This window comes from Physcomitrium patens, chromosome 12, assembly GCF_059467195.1.
Source record: "Physcomitrium patens ecotype Gransden chromosome 12, ASM5946719v1, whole genome shotgun sequence".
Lineage (NCBI taxonomy): Eukaryota > Viridiplantae > Streptophyta > Bryopsida > Funariales > Funariaceae > Physcomitrium > Physcomitrium patens.
In genome coordinates this window covers 12,458,690-12,476,616 of record NC_143421.1, presented here as the reverse complement: position 1 = coordinate 12,476,616, position 17,927 = coordinate 12,458,690, and the positions used below count along the sequence as shown (strand labels likewise).

Genomic DNA, 17,927 nt, shown 5'->3' with positions numbered 1-17,927 from the left:
AAGTTCTCTTTGACAACAAGACCAAGTTAATGAAGTTCTTGGAAGAAGAATATACCAAGATTAAGGTAAAATAGAAGGTATTTAATATAAGGTGAAGAAGGAACTTTAGTGTATGTACTGATAGATATTACAATAATCTTGTTCTAAGTACAAGTGCTATGCCAACCTATATTATATTTGTAAGAATTGTCATAGTCGATTATTAGATTGGTTATGAGTAACTTGTGTAGGTTAGTAAAAATTTGTAGGTTACATTTTTTGACACTACCAAATAATCAACAGCTACATAAAATTTATACTTAGATGTATTATTATAAGAACGTTTTTTTCCAAAAGAATTATTAGTAATAATTTTTTATAATTTTTACATTAATAACACGTCTTTTGCAACCAGTTTTATTGTTATTTAAAAAAAAAGAAAAAGAAATGTCCTGTTTTTTTTCAAATTATATATATATATATATATATATATGGATGTGTGTATAATAGCAGGTTTGGTTGCATGTCAATTTTCACAACAAAGTTATGAAGAAAAAAAAGACTGTTATTTACTGGAGGCCTTATATAAACTGAAAATAAAAACTTCAATGTATTGTTTAAAATAAAGACTATTTTATATTTATAAATGTTTCTGGAAAAAATACTATATTATTTAATATGCTAGTGATTACTTGGAATAGGCTGGTGTTCTTCACTATTTCTTAATCTTGTTAAATACATTTCCAACATGAACAGTAGATAACAACAATAGAATTTAATAATCACAAATAAATATAATGGAATTTGCACAAATGTATGTATATATATACATATATATACATTATCTTGCTTGAATCTCTAAATTAACCATTCCTACTATGTCTTATTATTGTCATTGAACTATTTCTAAGATTGATTAACTGTTTTGTGTAAAGAAACAAATTAAAATGTTATCCAGAAAATTGAACCTAGCAAATTTGGAGTGTTGTAAAAAGTCTGGAAATAGGGATTTTACAATTTAAATGGAAACAGATGATGAAAGGATGCAACAGCAAAGTTATTAGAATAGACACATTTGCACAAGGTTGTGTAGTGGAGGAGGAACAGGAAGAAAAGGTCAATGATTCTAATCTCTTAAAAATTCACAAACCTTTCATTTGTATCAAACCAAGGGCTCTAAATTTCGCCTTGTTTATTAGTGTATTTGACCATAAATGTTTTTAACCCTCCTACACTGGTAATAAACACTGAAGATATGCATAACTCACATGTTATGAAGTATATTACCAAATACCATCATTTCGGAAGCTCTGAAGTGGAATCCAGTTCTAACTATAACAATGAGTCCTCATTTGTAATACCTTGTACTGATTGAAAGCATATCCATATTCAGATACATTATGATTTCGACCAAATTAGTAATTTCAGGATGTTACTTTACAAATCTAGCTGTCTCTATACAAGAGGGAATCTAAGAACTGCATTGAACCTTCTACCTCTATTATTCGTAAGTAAGTAAAAAGTAGCAAAAAGCGTCACCGCCACGTCACAGCCTTAGTAACCACCACAGAATTATATTTCCATCTACAATTTAGCAAGCAGCACATGTTGAACATGTGTGGCATCATAGGACGTTGAAGTGTCCACACTAAAGTCTCATCCTTGGACATATCCATCAGTAGCGGCAAGATGATCTCCTCGAGGCAATTCCTCTGTATGATGGGATTAGTGTGACCAAGCTTTCCAGACTATCAAGCACCTGATCAAAGTTACAGATTAAGCATTAGGTGAATAGCAGCTGTGCTTAGTCCAAAGATCTACGCGTAATTTTACAGATCTCCTTCTATATTGTATCAACAAGCCATACTTCGGGTATCTCGCCAGTGGGGTTCATGATATTGGATATCAGAGACCCACTAACCACTGGCATAATTTTCAAATGAATGTTCACTATACAGTAACAGTGGAGTGCATTGACTAACCTCACTAAATTCCGGCCTTATCCTTGGATCTGCGTGCCAACATTGTTGCATCAAAGTTGCCAGAGCAGATGGAGTGTAAGGCGGCACTTCTGGACGGAGACACCTGATCAGAAAAACACGATAGATCAATACTTGTGCAGAATGCAGTTCTTGATTACACTTCATGATTCGAATCTGTTCTGGTGTTGTTCAGCTCTTATAAATTCTACTATCATTGTCACTCAAGAGACATAGGAGATCCAGCGTGCTAGTCAACCCAATTGTAGTTGAAAACTAGAACAGGCTGATGCTATGGCTTGAACCCAGACATGCACAAGACGCATCATTACACAATGACTACCGTTTGCAATGTCTGCAAGATGGAGCTCGGGCTGCTAGACCTACTGCTTTCCTCTCCGTCATTTATTGGAATAGGTTGCAAGGCATACCTCTGGACAACTCCAATTGCAGCTTGTAGTGGGGTGAGTCCTGAATAGGGAACTCCTCCTGTCAAAACCTCCCTGTATACCTCACACGATTTGTCAGCTAGTCTAGGTGGGGAAAATGCTGCAGAACTTTAACTATCTATTTTACTGGACATACACGTGATTGAAATAATCTGATTGGGACAACTGTGAAGAGCGCAGCAAGACTTCTCTCATACAATTTCAATTTTTCTATAAATACGGATATGATATCAGAAAACTGTTCTCTTCCTGTCGCTTTCAATTCCCTACCACATTGTGATGCCGTAAGAATAAACATCTGCTTTGTGGTTGTAGGGCTTATGCTCCAGGACCTGATGCAGTCACATCAACGGTATCATTATCCAAATTCCAAAGTAATTAAGGCTAATTTCAATAATACCATCAAAGAAGATGCTCACGATTGTAAGTCCAGAAGATAACCTTCATCAATCCTTTTACACCCGTAGCCAAACTGATTTCAGAAGATCTTCAAACTAAGGCAGTCTGGAAGGACATAATGTGTACCTCAGGAGCCATCCACCGATACGTCCCCGTTTCCGCAGTCATCTCAGCCGAAAACTTCTCAGCATTTTCAGCAGTATTTAGTGACGGGGGCTTCAATCGAGCAACTCCAAAGTCGCAGACTTTAACAACCTGAACATGACAAAGTCTCAAACTCTAATGAGAATCACTGGCACCTGATTTGATGCTGCAAAATTATCCACCACATGGCCATATCTAGGCCGTCTCCTCGAAATAGAATACTATGTAAAAAGGCAAAAATAACTTTAACTAGTGTAAAAAGCTCGATGTGTAAAATCACAGAACGAAGCTTATGATCATTGCAGAAAAAGCGTAGTGGAGTCGGAAGAAAGCGAAGAAAACAGAAACCTACATCATATTCATCGATAAGAAGATTCGCAGCTTTGAGGTCCCGATGAACGACTCCTCGCCTGTTCAGCAACGAGTCCACAAAGCTTAGGCATGTTACACTCATATCGTGTGTTCTTTTCCAGGTTCTTGAAAGAATCAAAGGTTTCTGAAAGATTCAGCATGTTTGCTTATATATATATATATATATATATATATATATATATATATGTGTGTGTGTGTGTGTGTGTGTGTGTGTGTAAGTGCGCGCGCACGCACGCACGCATGTGAATATGTATGTATACAGAAAAAGAAAATACAACACACCTGTGTAGAAAATCCATTCCCCTTGCAGCATCACGTAAGACCTTAATGGCTGTTGCAAAGTCTAAGCCTGACCTCCTTGATTCCAGCACGTCCCGGACACTGAGACCATCCAAACCTCACATTGTCATATATTTGTGTTACAGATGTAGTTGCCAATCAGGAAATATTTAAAACATCAATCATGGAATATGGACACGAAGGCGTGAATCTAATCACATTCTAAAGCATCGCTACGTTATCGCCGCCAACGTGAATGTACAAGAATATCAATAAAAGAAATTACTACATTCTTTTCATGCAAGAACACAAAAAATTAACTCCAATGGTTAGCATATCAATTGAGACCGCTTCATACTTCACTTTGGCTATAAAACCAGCTTTAATATATATGGATTGTATTATAAGCACTAAAACCAGCTTTTCGTTTAACTGAACAGATTTTGAATTCATGGTATTTACAGATTTTTATTTTTTACCGAATACTGTGATAGTAGTCAACACTGATACCGCGCCGCAGTTGAATCACTAGCATCGTCCGTTTAAGAAACACTAGGAGAGTATCAAGCATGTACTAAGAAATCACCTGCCGCCAGCCATCAGTTCGGTAACAATACACAGCTGAGGCCACTTTGAGCAAGCTCCTATGAACTGCACCACATTCTTATGTCTGACCAATCTGCATACACGTGGTTTCACAGGGTAACATTACAATTTAATTATGAGCAATAAATGCGTAAAATCACTCCCCATTTTCTTCAAACAAGTCAACTTTTTAAAACCAGGCGAATCAGAATGATCCAAGTGATTTCGCGCCTCTCACCTCATGATTGATATTTCCTGCTTATAAATCTGCAAGCGCTCAGCAGCTTGGCGAGACTGGTGCGTGTCTCCATCCGTGCCACTGCCGTTACATTCATCTACCTCAATGATCTTAATTGCTACATCTTGCGACAAGTACTTCCCCTTGAACAACTGGCCTGTCGAACCTGTTCCAAGTCTCTCGCCGATGTGGAGCTGAGGACAAAAATCATGCAGTAACACCCACAGGATTCAAACAAAACTGTTCTCTAAAAGTATGCAAAACTGAATTGAAGCTACTTCAACACCATTCCATGACAAGAATCGGATGTCCTGGGAAAGACTTGGGCAAAAGTTTCTGTAAATGAGAACAGCAATTTAAAATTCAGTTAAAACCGACGTACCATATTATAATCGATAGCCCAATCTTCATACTGTATAGCTTCAGCAGCTGCTCGTAACTCGCTTCTATTTCTATCACTTCTCCTTCCCATCTTTTCATCAAGGGCATCCAAAATTGCCTTCCTGAGTTCTTCAGCCTACAAATTCCAAGCCGAAATGCTGAGTTAAAAGTGCTTATAAACACATATATCCCTTACGTTCAAATAACAGTCATGTCTACTGGCATATCGCACACAAGCTGATACAAGTATCCGTGATTTTGGTATTCATGAGTTAGCAATTGGTGACACAGAGTTTACTTGCACGTTGCTATTCAGAGCGAGAATCTAAATGCGTCGCCACGCAAATCTAACAAGAAGTGAGACGAAATCAGAGGCCTGTGAAAAGAAATGGTTCTACACACCACTAGCAATAAAGAACCCACATTTTAATACAGACACTACATATTATTTGTCATGAATGAAAGTAAAGGAATTGGAAAAAGTAAAGGATACGAAATTTCCATCAGATCCCACGAGAATTTAGTTGATCGTATTGTATTCCAAGGTTATTTTATCATAGTTTAAGATTCACTGTCAAGTACTCAGAAGACTATGATAAGTTCGCAGCAAAAAAATGAATGGAGGGACAGCACACCTCATCGCCCGGCCAACCTTCTACAACAAACACCTCCAAAGCCATTCCATCCGTTGTACTGAACACATGAGCTTCCTGCATCATAATCAGTTAATTGTGAGAAATAACATGGAACACGAGTCTAGATCAAAAACAAAACTACTACGTTAGGAATCATGCTTTAGAATATACAAGTGAAAAAGCAGGATTTGAGATTAAACAGAAACACCACGCTCCGAACTAGCACGAAGGATACCAAACAGTGGAGTTGTCATGGATTCAAACAGACAAATGCTAGATATTCTTCCGGACATGCCTTAGGATGCACTAGCATACAAGACGGACACAAAGATTACATCAAACCTTAATATTCAACTGGAGATGCGAATCACTAAGAGCCGATGTTAAGTATTTCAGAAGTCCCGGCCTGTCAGTGGTAGCAATAGTGACTTCGTAACCAAAGGACGGGGATAGATCATCATGGTCACTTGTATAACCAACTCCTTCTTCCATGTGCAAGGGGTTTATAAAATTTCCCCACGACCGGCGAGGTATTGTATGCTGTAAGCCATGGACACTGGGTGGCGTGTTTCCAATAGAAGAATGACGAGGAGGTGTTCCCCGTGGCGGAGTTGACCTAGACCTGCAAAAGAGGGGCTCTGAGGGATGAACCTTTGGACTGCTCCCAATACCTAGGCCCAGAAGGTTTGACGTAGAACCAAATGTTGGTTTAGGAATCTGGACTCCTTTCACATGTACTAAAGCTCCGTCCGTAGGTGAGAGATCGTCTGCAGAAGTTCCGAATCCCGTCAATTGGACTTTTCTCACAAACACTAATGGAACGACAACTGTGTCGGCGTAAAAGCTGTTGCCAAATTCTAATTCTTGCGCTTCATCAAGCAACTCCATATGTAGCAACACATCTTCGTGTCTCTGTGGGTCGATATTCAAGGTATACCTGCAGAGCCGTTCAGTAATAAGTAAAGATTCAAGAAGACAAAATACAGCATGGAACTCTAGTTTCTGGAGAGTCACATCGATGACGACTTCAGCACTAGGGAAACCATATCATAAACATTACGATATCTGAATTAACATTAGCAAATTCAAAACAAATATTGTTATATCAATCAGAACTATACAACCTATCCTGTTACATGTGCAGTTATAATCCAATTTAAGTAAACAATTCTCCTGACCTTAATTCATAAGAAGCTACTCAGTCCAGCTGTTACTACCCTGACAGCCGAAGCAAACCAATGCCATGAAGATTCCTGGTATCTTGCTAAGACTATCTACAAATGGCGCAAAGTGACCTTGACCGCAATGCAAGAAAGTGGCATACGCTACAACCACTTACTTCCACCTCGCGACACTGTCCATCCAGTTGTTGGAAAATCATGAGGACCCTTGCTTAATGAAGCCAGTGGTTGCATTTCTAGAACTTGCGAGCACTTACTACAGGTCCAACTAACAAGAAGACGCCCTTCAATTGAAGCTAGTCATGATCTCAGCCATATTTGGTCGTGTAGCAGTTGACAGCACCGGCAACTGACAGGACATCCAACCACTCCAAGGATGGCTCATGAACACCACAAATCCAGTCGCAGATACCTAGGCCAACGAATTGTTACGCTCAACGACTGAGAAGACTACAGGTCTGGAACTAGGACTTAAGGCCTATAATCAGACTTACTTCTGGTTAATCCGATAGAATGATCACCGATCCGGAAGCGATTGCTTTATATTCGAAATGAAGCCAACTTTCTCAACCAGATTTGAGGTGATCAAGATAGCACTTAAGTTCATTCATCAGGTGATGTCAGAAAACATTATGAGATGTCTTAAACAATGCAATCAGATAATACATTGTCCTCACCTATCAAACAGAGAATAAGATCAGTCAACAGAATTTGAACCCTTGAATCTCGATCGCTTCCAATCGGCCAGACTTTGATAGAGAGCGTCACAGACGAAGGCACGTACAGAGAACTACAATAAAAGATCCCGCTAGCTAGAGAATCTTACGAGAAAAACGATCCAAAATACAGCTTTCTATTTCCATAGTCACCATCCAAAGCACTTGTATTGATGAAAAGACAATAGTAACTAAGGCCTGCATGTCCTAACATAAGAGACAGGACAAGCGATCTTGTGGAGAAAGATTACGAACTAGGACATAGTACGGCCGGCAGACGTCTATCTCAGCTCGATACCATCGATCGGATTGGCTACGAAACAAAAACATCTTACACCACACCCAGCAGAAGAGGACAAGTTCTCTCAAACAGAAAGAGGGAGAAATTAATCAAAGAAGAATACCGAGAAGGTAGACGAGCAAAATGGTCTCGAAACTTCGCGCAGACTTCATCTCCGTATCCAGCCGCTCGTACGTTCTTAAGAACTTGCCCGACCACGCCTTCTAGGGCTTTCATGGACGAGGGTGATAAACTTCTCTTGCCACTTTCATTGAACCAAGCAGGGTCTTCCATCCTTTCGAAGGATCCTCGAGAGGACCCCTCGGAATATAGGGGGCTTTCACTGTCACAATCTTCATTCGGTTCAAGGCCTTTCACAACGAGCTGGAAAGATTGGGAAGAAGGCTTTAACGCTTGACAATAGCTGCTCCCTACTGCCTCCAGCAATCCATTTCCATTCTCGGTGTATGACCCGACTCTTTTTCCATTACTAAGCATGCTGACATTTCCTACCAAATCGAGTACCACTACGGTACCTATTGTGTATACTTCGAGTCTTCCGACCAAAAACCTCAGTCGCTTCCCCTTTCCAGCATACGTCTTCTGGACCAGGATGGTAAACTTGCGCAGCACTAGGTACTCTCACACTTTCGCTCGTTAGAACAATTATTTTCACAATTTACGACATACTACGAAGACAACCAGATTTCACACACATTGTCTTATATCATGCGAGGACTTGGAACAGTATAGGGGAATATCCGTGTATAATCCTGACTACAGTGACGGGCAGCGTCCCTTGAGACAGCTGTGTGAATGAACGCCTTCCAGAAAGTCTAACACTCAATGTAGGTGCATTTGCGTAACGACCTCCATATGTACGCTGCAGGCGGTACAGTTAATGAGTTGCTAGTTTCATAAACTACACTGAGGATCCCATGTCACGGGTAGTAAGTAAACTCCTAGTATTGTTAGAGTATCCTTAGACAACCATTGAGAATTCGAGGAGACGTGAATGCCTAGAAGACCCTAAGGTGGTGCCATGGGATCCTACTTAAATTTCCCCGACGGGAAAGGGCACTAAACTATGCAAGTATTGAGATACTGGGTACTAGACTTGAGTGAAAGGGAATGAAGATATAAGCAAGAAATCCAACAACTAATGAAGCCTTCAAGTTATGGGGAAGGCTCCTATTACTTGGAGCACCGCAGCTGTTCACAGTTCAGGTGTCGGAAAGGAACCACTCTAGCCTCAGTTCAGCGCCGAATGTAACGCCTAGATATGGAGGAGACGGTCACTGCAAAAATTCATCGGTCAGCAACAACAAAACGTCGTACTCTGTAAAATAGTCTAGCACCACACCCGTATGTTAAACTCCGACTAGCGAAGACAACAGCCGCAGTAATGGTTCACATGTAAATACCGATCACGCCCCGCGTTCAAGGTACCGACTACGTGCGGCAAAGAAAACTTCAGGATCCACTGAATTAGCTGCGCGATCACCCACTGCGCACACAAACGCACGAGCGCGCGCCCCTGATGCCCTATTCCCTAATGCCGCCGACAGTCAGCACCGCACCGTCTGCATCAAAATCCTACAATAACTTTACCACTGCCACTGTTCGAGTTCCAGCAAAAGGGAAATTGAGAGTTCCTGTGCACAAAGTTCTGGTGTGTCCACGAGTGTGAGTGGGAGAAGCGGTTCATTAGCAGGAGACGTCACACGCCCATGAGTCGCTGCAGATGAGCGGACTCACAAAGGGACGAACGGAGTGCCGATTTGCCCGGCCAAACGCGATTTAGATCGCGTCGCAGTTCGACGAGGAACCAGATGGCCTTCGCCTTTTGCGAGCAAAAAGATAACGAGCAGGGGCCCCGACTCTCCCGCCTCCTCCGCTGGCCAGTGGAGAAGACCTCACTCAAGCCCGCGGCATCCGTTTCAACTTCTCCTGGTCTTCAATAGGCTACGATGCTGTTTTATGATCACAATGCGCCTCCATTTCGCAGCCTGTTTCAAGTAGTTTCATCCTCGCGCCTCCACGTGCTCGCCATCACCTGCGCGTCGCCCTCTCCACTTCCGGAGTGTAGATGTCGTCCAACAACCACGTTCTCACAATAATATATATACATATACTGAATGACCCTCTGCCGCTGTGGTTCTTCTATTGGGAATCTCTCTCTCTCCCTGTTCCGGTTTGTTGCCCAGATTTTTGCTTGTTCTAGGGAACTATTCAGTCAGATTTCAACTCTAACGCTCACATTCCTGTGGAAACGTTACCTTCCACTTGCTCCGTGAAAAGATGGCCCTATTCCATGAAAATCTAACTTAGCCCTCCGAAAAACTTAACACTTCAATTGAGCCCTTTCTGCATTAATTATGGTTCGATCGTTGGTAGTCTCTGGTTAAGCAGGAACAAAATGGCGATAAACATGCTGCTACAATCCTACTGCACCCACATCGGCCATACCTAACCACTGATTTTCCCCTTTCTTTTCGCTGGGATTCAACACTGCCACAAACACAGTCATTGCTTTCATAATTGGAGGGGGGGAAAAGTAAATTAATTAAAGGAAATCCAAGTTGTGAGCTGGTGTATTTGTCATTGTTATTATTTCTTTCTTTCTTTGTGTGTGCCTGTGTGTGGGTCAATATATTTTTAATTCTTTGCTCTCTTGGTGAATAAACCAACGAGCATGCCTTGATCCACACTATAGCAAATTTACGCCACATTGCTTGTATGAATCATTTAGAAAAAAAACACCATGAGTCAACAGATTGTAGAGATTGTAGAGGTTGTTAGCTGTTGTTTGAGATGTCTACTCTACACAACAACCAGGCAAAAAAATCCAAATTCGATTTGTTAATTTTTGTAAATAAATGTTATGAAGTTGTAAGCATGACAAGGTTTACATGACAAAGTGTTTGAGTAATATGGTACTGTTGCATTCATTACTTTGTGAGTGGTTGTGAAGTGGGGATTTGAAATATATTAATGTTTTTTCAACAGCATATATATATATATATATATACACATGCACACACAACAATGACTTGCAACATCTTTTTAAAGCCCATTAATGAAGTTAATTTTGCCATCCCACACAAGATCATTATTTGTTGATTTATCTCTATTCTGGTTTCCAGTTACACACATTCAATGTGGAACATAGTTGTAAATAAAATTGGTAATAAAAGTAAACAACATTGGCAGTAAAAGTAAACAAAATTAGTAATAAAAGTCACAGTTGTTCCGTACTTGTACTTGCTTTTCTTACGCTTCCTCTAAAAGAAGGTAAGATATTCAAAAAAAGCAAAAGATCGCAATTTCAAGGTTTAAGGTTATGTTCACAACATCACAACATTTATTTACAAAAACAATGCAATGCATGGGTTCATTGAACCTAGTCCATGTGATGGAGAATGGATAGTGCTTTTTGGAAGTTGAGATGCACTGAACCTGGTCCAAAATGATGATTTGGGAAGTTGGGTGCATTACATCTAGTCGCAGTATGGAATGCATCCATCTTTTTTGGAGCTTTTAGGGTTTTTATTTTTGGGAGGCACATTCAAGCTGGAAGCACAGTTCCCATGTCACTGGGGCACATGTTGCCCATTTCTCATTCTTTGCAGGGCAATTGTAAAGAGTCCCACCCGTGAATGTCCAAAAACAGGCAGGAAGGTGTTTCTGGACATCTACTGAGACCAAATGCATCAGGAACATTTTGCCCAGCCATGTGAAGGGCAGAATCCCATGTCCAGTCCACCAGATGATACTGGCAACACAAATTAGGGTTAGGGCTAGAGTTCGGAATTAGGGTTTCTCAAATTTTTGCAAGGCAGAGGAGCACCTATACTTGTTAATTATTTGCTCAGGGCCCACACGATTGTTCTGTTGTTCTGTGATTATTATTTTTACTTGGCACCATAATTTGATTGAATGATCCATATTCTCAAGGAGTAATTGATACTCATGTGCTTTTATTTACGTCTATTATTTATTTATTTATTTATTTTAATATGAATGACTAATTACCTTAGCTATCAGTTCACACTCTATGACCCCTTCAAATACCAAATATTTGTAATTTTAGATAACAATTGGTCCAGGAATGATACAATATGCAATACTTGCATCAACACAATATCCCAGTTGCAATCATGTAAATATTGTGGTTGATCTTTCAGATAAAAAAATGACATCTGTAATACACCATGCTAAGAAACACTATTGTTGTAATTGTTTTTCCTTTCCATCACACTGACAGAAATATCTTCAAAAAGTACATACAAGACATAATTATTGTATGTTTGCAACAAGTTGTTCATTGATTCAAATAGGGTGCCGACATAACTTTTGTTTATATAATTAAATTATTAATTTGGGGTTACAAGAAAGTGTTTATTTTGAAATTTTAAAATCTACATATTAAATGAGATTATCTTATATAGTATTTGAGTAGTAAATAGTTCATCGAAAAAATACACATGGAGCAAATGTAGTGTATCACCATGCATTTTGCACTTGATTAGGTATTGGATCCTAAAAACACAGATTTTAGTTTTATTCATTTAAAATAAATATGTAAGTAATTAAATAATTTTTATAGTCGAAATACAAGTTATCATGATTTTAAACTTTTCCAAGCATGATATAATGTTATATACATTTCAGAAAAAGAGATTTGGCTTTCGAAATGAACAGAAATTTTAGTCTTTTATTGTTTTCGTGTTCTTTTCCCTTAAAAATCTTCACTATCTAAGAATCGAAATGTATATATATATATAGACACACATACTGAATAATATTTCATATGTTATTTGTGTAAAGAAAAATGTCACTAGCATACATATGCTTTAGTATATATAAGAACTTGGTTGACTTTTATTTTTGCTCGTCGTTATTTGAAATAAATAATTTGAAGCTTATTCCAAATCTTTTATACTCTCTTCCATCAATATTTGATTTTTGATTATATTTAACAAACATATACACATATACGTATATATATATAGTACAGTACAAAAAATTTAAAATAAGAGCTATTTTATTAATATTTTTAGTTGACATGTGCAATTATATTCTGATCAACCTTTGTATTGTGGTTTGGAAAACAATCTCTATTGTAAATGAAAATCACATGTCACCTAATCTTCTTTAAAAGACCAATTTTTCATGCAGAATATATATATATATATATATATATATATATATATTTATCCTTCAAAAAATCCGAAATGTGTCACTTGGACAAGTTTCAACTATAACAATGCAATTGCCTCACACATAGTTGCAGAGTTATCTGTTGGTACAACATATTAAACTAATTAATCACACAAAAATATTATTGATGTGTGAGTACATATATACTTTTATAATATAAGATTCGATTTTTCATTTTGTAATGAAATACTTAGAAACAATTACTATGATTTTATTCACAACTTAAAAAAAAAAAAAAAAAAAAACTTCACTTTCTGCACATGGACACATACAATTACAATAGAAACAAATTCATGAAATTGTTGGTGCACGTAACAAAACAGAAATGAGAGGCCGCTCACTGTCATCCTCATCTTTAACAAGGAAATGAACATACAAAAATGTACAGCCCATCAATACTTACAATAATATTTTAATCCATGTTACAGAGTGGAGGCGCCCTGAAACCCAAAAATCACAACAACCTGGCACCCAAAAGTAGCAAAAAAGCAAAGAGTTCTGCCATCACATTCAACCAAAACTGAGCAACAGAAGCAGAGCATTAAACAGGCCCCCAGATAGAAGTGGATAAAACGGCCACCCAGAAATAGACGTCCAACTCGGCTTTTCTAAACTAGTCAACAGCCTCTTCTAATAAACTAGCTGCTACCACGGATCCAAAGGGTGGGGTTTTAGGGTTTACCCTTTCGGGTCCTCAAGGGCCAGCCAACTCGGATGAGGCTTGGTAGTTGGGGATACAACTCACCCAGCTACTGCGCCAACGTGGCGTACTACACGGGGACGGGTGCCCGCCTTCAAATGTGCCGATTCCCGTGGGTTGGTGGCCTTGCCCCGTTGATTCTGGGTGCACTTTATAACGTTTCGCAGTCAGGGTGTGCTGTACCTCACCCGCTGACTTTTAAACGGGTCCCCGGGGGGGGGGGGGATACTGTTAGCTAAGCATACCACAAGACAGTATTAACGTGGGAATACCTTGAACCGTCGACTGAAGGTTTTTCAGCTAGCACGGGGGTTTATTTTTGGAACAAATATTTTGGGTGGAGAAATAAGGTTTTGATGTGCTCCAGAAGAAAAAAATTGAACTTCATTAGTGGTTGAATTGATAAAAATGATCAAAGCAGTTTTTGCAGTTTACCCCTAAACCAAGTCATAGACTTGAACAAAACCGTCTGTAAAACAGGTTAAACCACCACCTCCATCACACAAAACCACCACCTTCAATGTTGTGAAGTTAGCTGATCATAGGTGGACTTGGAATCCTCTTGGAATCTTTCTACATTCTTCAAAGCGGATTTGGGTTAACAAGGTCTACGAGTTGGTTAAGGGTTTGAGACGGTTTAAGGTATTCCTACGTTATGCCATGAATTCTGTGTATATTTCTCCTTCTCCTTCTTCAGTCTCTGCTACTTCTGCCCCTATTGGATTTTGACACGTGTCCATTTGGATTGAGTGTTGGGAGAATTTGATCCACTTGGAGTCGTTGCCCTTTGCTGACGTGGTCTCTCTTGCCAAACGGGGGATGGGGGGGGTTTCAGATGTATCATTTGATAACCAATCATGCCGTGATGTAAGATTTCTGCTAGCTACGTTGAATGAACTAGTACTGTTGCATTTTGTTTTTCTGAAAACAGAACATCAAAAAAACAGCTGTGGTGTATAAATAACAAATAGATATGGATGGGAAAAAAGATATAACTTCAACTTTATGTTTAAAATAATAATAATCAAAATTTTCAAAATTTTTTACACTTTTTAAAATAAAATTTTCATTCTATTTAAGAAAATCGTTTTTTGTACTATTTGGGTTAAATATGTTATCATTTATAACAAAAAAAGGAAAAAAAGAAAATGGGTGCTTTATTTGTTTGATTATTTTCCAATGAGGTTTTGACAAGATGCATTCCACATTCTCTTTTGTCAAATTGTTACCTAACACCCACTTTCTTTTATACTTAAGTTTTCATATATGTGTAAATATATGGAGAAAATCTGCACATACAACACATATAGTTGAATAAATAGATATATATCTCTTACATAAGATAATTTAGGGGGATAAACCAACAAGATAAATTAGAGGGGACAAAACCATATCTAATTGGCTGTATGTCTCATTGTTTTCATCAAAAGTGAAGTAATTACTCAACTTTTGATCAATTAGAGATCAAAATCTGCATGTTGTTGTTGCAGACTGCCAAGAGTAATGCTGCAAGAATATTAGGCATGGAGCAACACAACTCTAGAAGCACCACAATGAGGAAGAGCATGCAACATATAGTTTCACATCATATGAAGTTTCAAACAGAAGGTTAGTTTCCATTGTTTTTTCATGGTCAATATCATGGGTTTCTAGTAGTAGTAGTATTATATATATATATATGAGAAGAGAGAGAAATATGAAAAGTGTGGGGCCCTCAGAGGCAGGAACAGGAATGGTATGTACTAGTGGAATATGAGGCAAGCCAGATGGCAACACTGTTACTGTATTATGTCCTTATAATTGCTCCATTGTTTGACCATGTGCTCATTTCTCAACATATGCATGCTTTATTGAGTCACTGCTAATCTTTCAATGATTTTTATTTTATTTTATTTATTTATTATTAGTGGGGATGTGTGCTCTATCCATGCTCAACAATGCCCTCCCTTGTTTGTGTCTCTGATATCTGTTAACAAATGGGTTACATTCATAATTTTTATTCTTAATCGTGTTTATTGTCTAGAGCTTTAGCAAGCAAATATCAAATGTATTGTAATGTATCTTGTGCAGATCCAATCAAATGAGGCAACCTCAAGATGTGTGAGTTGGCAGACACTGTAATTCATCAACCATAACGAATGTTGCAAATGTTTAGAACAGTATTGAAACCATTGGTTGATTTATTTTTATTTTATTTTCTCTGTTGTAATATTTTGGTAACAGGGTATTTGATTTGAAATCAATTATTCTAACACCACTGTCAAATGCTGGTAAGATGACTTCTAAGTTCATACTATAAATATAACATTTATAAAATATAAATCAACCTAATTGCAATTGGCTGCATAAAAATTGTAGCGTGAAATAAAAAAAAGAAAAAGAAAAAAGAAGCTCATTATTCAAAGTACAGAGGAAAAATCATTGATAAGTGCCTGCTCCCTATTTGATTAAAATCAAACCTGGAAGCTTGTATTTTTTGACAATACTTTGTCGGTAAATTTAAAACCTTAAAATAAATTTTAGAATCTAGAGAGACTTTTCTATGTCTGCATGAATTAACACAGTATTTGTACACCATGCAACCATGTAATAATTATTTCAAAATCTTATTCACCTACTGCAGCATCGTCGTGCAGTTAAAAAAATGGCAATTATATATATATATATATATATATATATGTACTCATTTTCCAGAGTCGTCTTATTTGTTTACTTTGATTAGTTTAGTTTTTAGTTTTTTTAGTTATTTTTTCGCAATACTCACAACGCCGCGTGCAGTAGGAAAATTAGGGCTAGGGTTTACGTATATTGCAGAAGAAAAAGTTAGGATTGAATTTCGATTCGAAGGTTGCACATTGTGGAATGGGCGGCAACGTCGTTGCCGATACTGAAATGTGAATGAGACGGTGACAGAGCCTCGATGTGATCGAAGGAAACGAAGCAGACATGGGTTGCTAAATCAGAGTGCGGAGACTAGAACACTCTCCAATTAGGTTTCCCTGACCTTCTGCGCGGTGAAGGTCAACGGAGTCTTGTTTGTAGCTTCTCTGCTGTGCAGTGTGGATTGCTGAAGGAGATTGTGGGGCCTGGAAGATGAGTGACACCTTAATTTTTCCATTATCTACCCAGCAGTGGAATCCAATGATGCCAGAGGATCCACGCTCGCGGAGTGCCTTGCCTGCAAGAGGGATGCTGCAGGCCCTCCGCTGGGTCCTTCCCTCCTCACGCCAGCAATTGCGGAAAAAACGTCTGGCCCTGATCGCCGCGTTTCGCCGGATCCCTTGAGCTATAATTGTCGAGTGGACGACTCGCGAGTAGCGGTGGTCGGCGCCTGAACGTGCGTTTCTGATCAGTAACTCCTCTTTTTTTTTTTTTTTTTTTTTTTTTTTTTTCATCGCTTCGGAAGTTTTCTTTCCAACCTGCGGTCAGAACCCCGAACCCCCTCTTTTTCAATTGCAACCTTGATCACCGCTGCAAAGCAAGACCGCGAGTCTTATTAAGCCTATAGAGTGATAATCAATCCTTTATTAACGAGAAGAATGTTATGGGGAACTATTCATTACCACAGAAAAGTAAGACAGGGTTTCTGGGTGCTGTGAAGGACTTCGACAGATAGAGAAGCGTGGGACTTGCACATTGTGAACCAATAAAAATAAAAATAAAAATAAAACGGGGTTTTTTTAATTTAAGGGATGGATTCAGACTCCTGGAAATGCCGAGATAGTGTTGCAAGCGTGGGACACTATTCAACACAACACTCGTGAACAATTGAAGATACCAAGATACCAATAGAATGTTATGGAAAACTTAATCCACATTCAATCTACCATATATGTATTACACTGAATGTCGCTATTTTAAGAACATCAGTTTTTTGAAAATTGGACGCAGTACAAGAGCCACATGATTCTTCACTGCAGCACACTGCCGCAAGTACAGAATTGTAATTTGTGAGAGAGACTCTGCAGGTTCAGGTGCACATGGAAATTTTGTCTCTGTTGTTGGCAATCCCAATTCTCAAGGGCACAGCGGGGTGGTCGGCCGATTCAGTGGACCCAGCAGCGCCTGCCTGACCAATGACGCCATCTATGAAAAGAGGAACCAAATGGACCAGCAAAGTGGAGCATATCCCGGATTGGGACGACGGTAAAGGTACCAGATGCTCAGTAACGAATTGCCAGAATGTCTTCATTTTTGTTGCGATGACCACAATACGATGCCCCAAAACTTGCTAATCGTTGACACCCTTGTTCCCTTCACAACTAACAGAGCGTCATCCACTTCCCGAAAATAAGCGAAAACATGCTTTCGTGTGGCCGAGCATCTTTGTAGCATCTCTGGATCTTCTTGTATGATCTCTTGCCGGATCTGGACCTTTTATTTTTGA

The 17,927-nt window shown here is 38.8% G+C and overlaps 1 protein-coding gene across 2 annotated transcripts; it reads right to left on the bottom strand.

Annotated features, from left to right (window-relative positions):
• Positions 1 to 1,347: 1,347 nt before the first annotated feature.
• On the bottom strand, positions 1,348 to 9,856 carry LOC112289323 (serine/threonine-protein kinase STY8). 2 transcript variants are annotated; one of them, XM_090254924.1, is made up of 14 exons: positions 9,042 to 9,800; positions 7,742 to 8,915; positions 5,783 to 6,377; positions 5,441 to 5,515; positions 4,807 to 4,941; positions 4,425 to 4,618; positions 4,188 to 4,280; positions 3,605 to 3,703; positions 3,303 to 3,360; positions 2,933 to 3,061; positions 2,678 to 2,739; positions 2,390 to 2,461; positions 1,962 to 2,064; positions 1,348 to 1,738 (listed from the first exon to the last, which is right to left on the bottom strand). In XM_090254924.1, the coding sequence occupies exons 2-14, from the start codon at positions 8,113 to 8,115 to the stop codon at positions 1,655 to 1,657; spliced, it is 2,073 nt and encodes a 690-aa protein (XP_090111050.1). In that variant the 5' UTR covers positions 8,116 to 8,915; positions 9,042 to 9,800; the 3' UTR covers positions 1,348 to 1,654. The 2 variants fall into 2 exon arrangements, with proteins under 2 accessions (XP_090111050.1, XP_024390227.1); XM_024534459.3 differs by having other exon boundaries at positions 7,742 to 9,856.
• Between the last annotated feature and the right edge of the window lie 8,071 nt (positions 9,857 to 17,927).

Bases quoted from the DNA above. Each gene is read 5' to 3' on its own strand.
- LOC112289323 (XM_024534459.3), bottom strand. From the start codon at position 8,115: ATGCTTAGTAATGGAAAAAGAGTCGGGTCATACACCGAGAATGGAAAT. The intron at 2,740-2,932 runs GTACACATTATG...TGACTGCATCAG, and splicing joins ATCGGTGGATGGCTCCTGAG to GTCCTGGAGCATAAGCCCTA. The intron at 2,065-2,389 runs GTATGCCTTGCA...TTTTCTGATCAG, and splicing joins GCAATTGGAGTTGTCCAGAG to GTGTCTCCGTCCAGAAGTGC.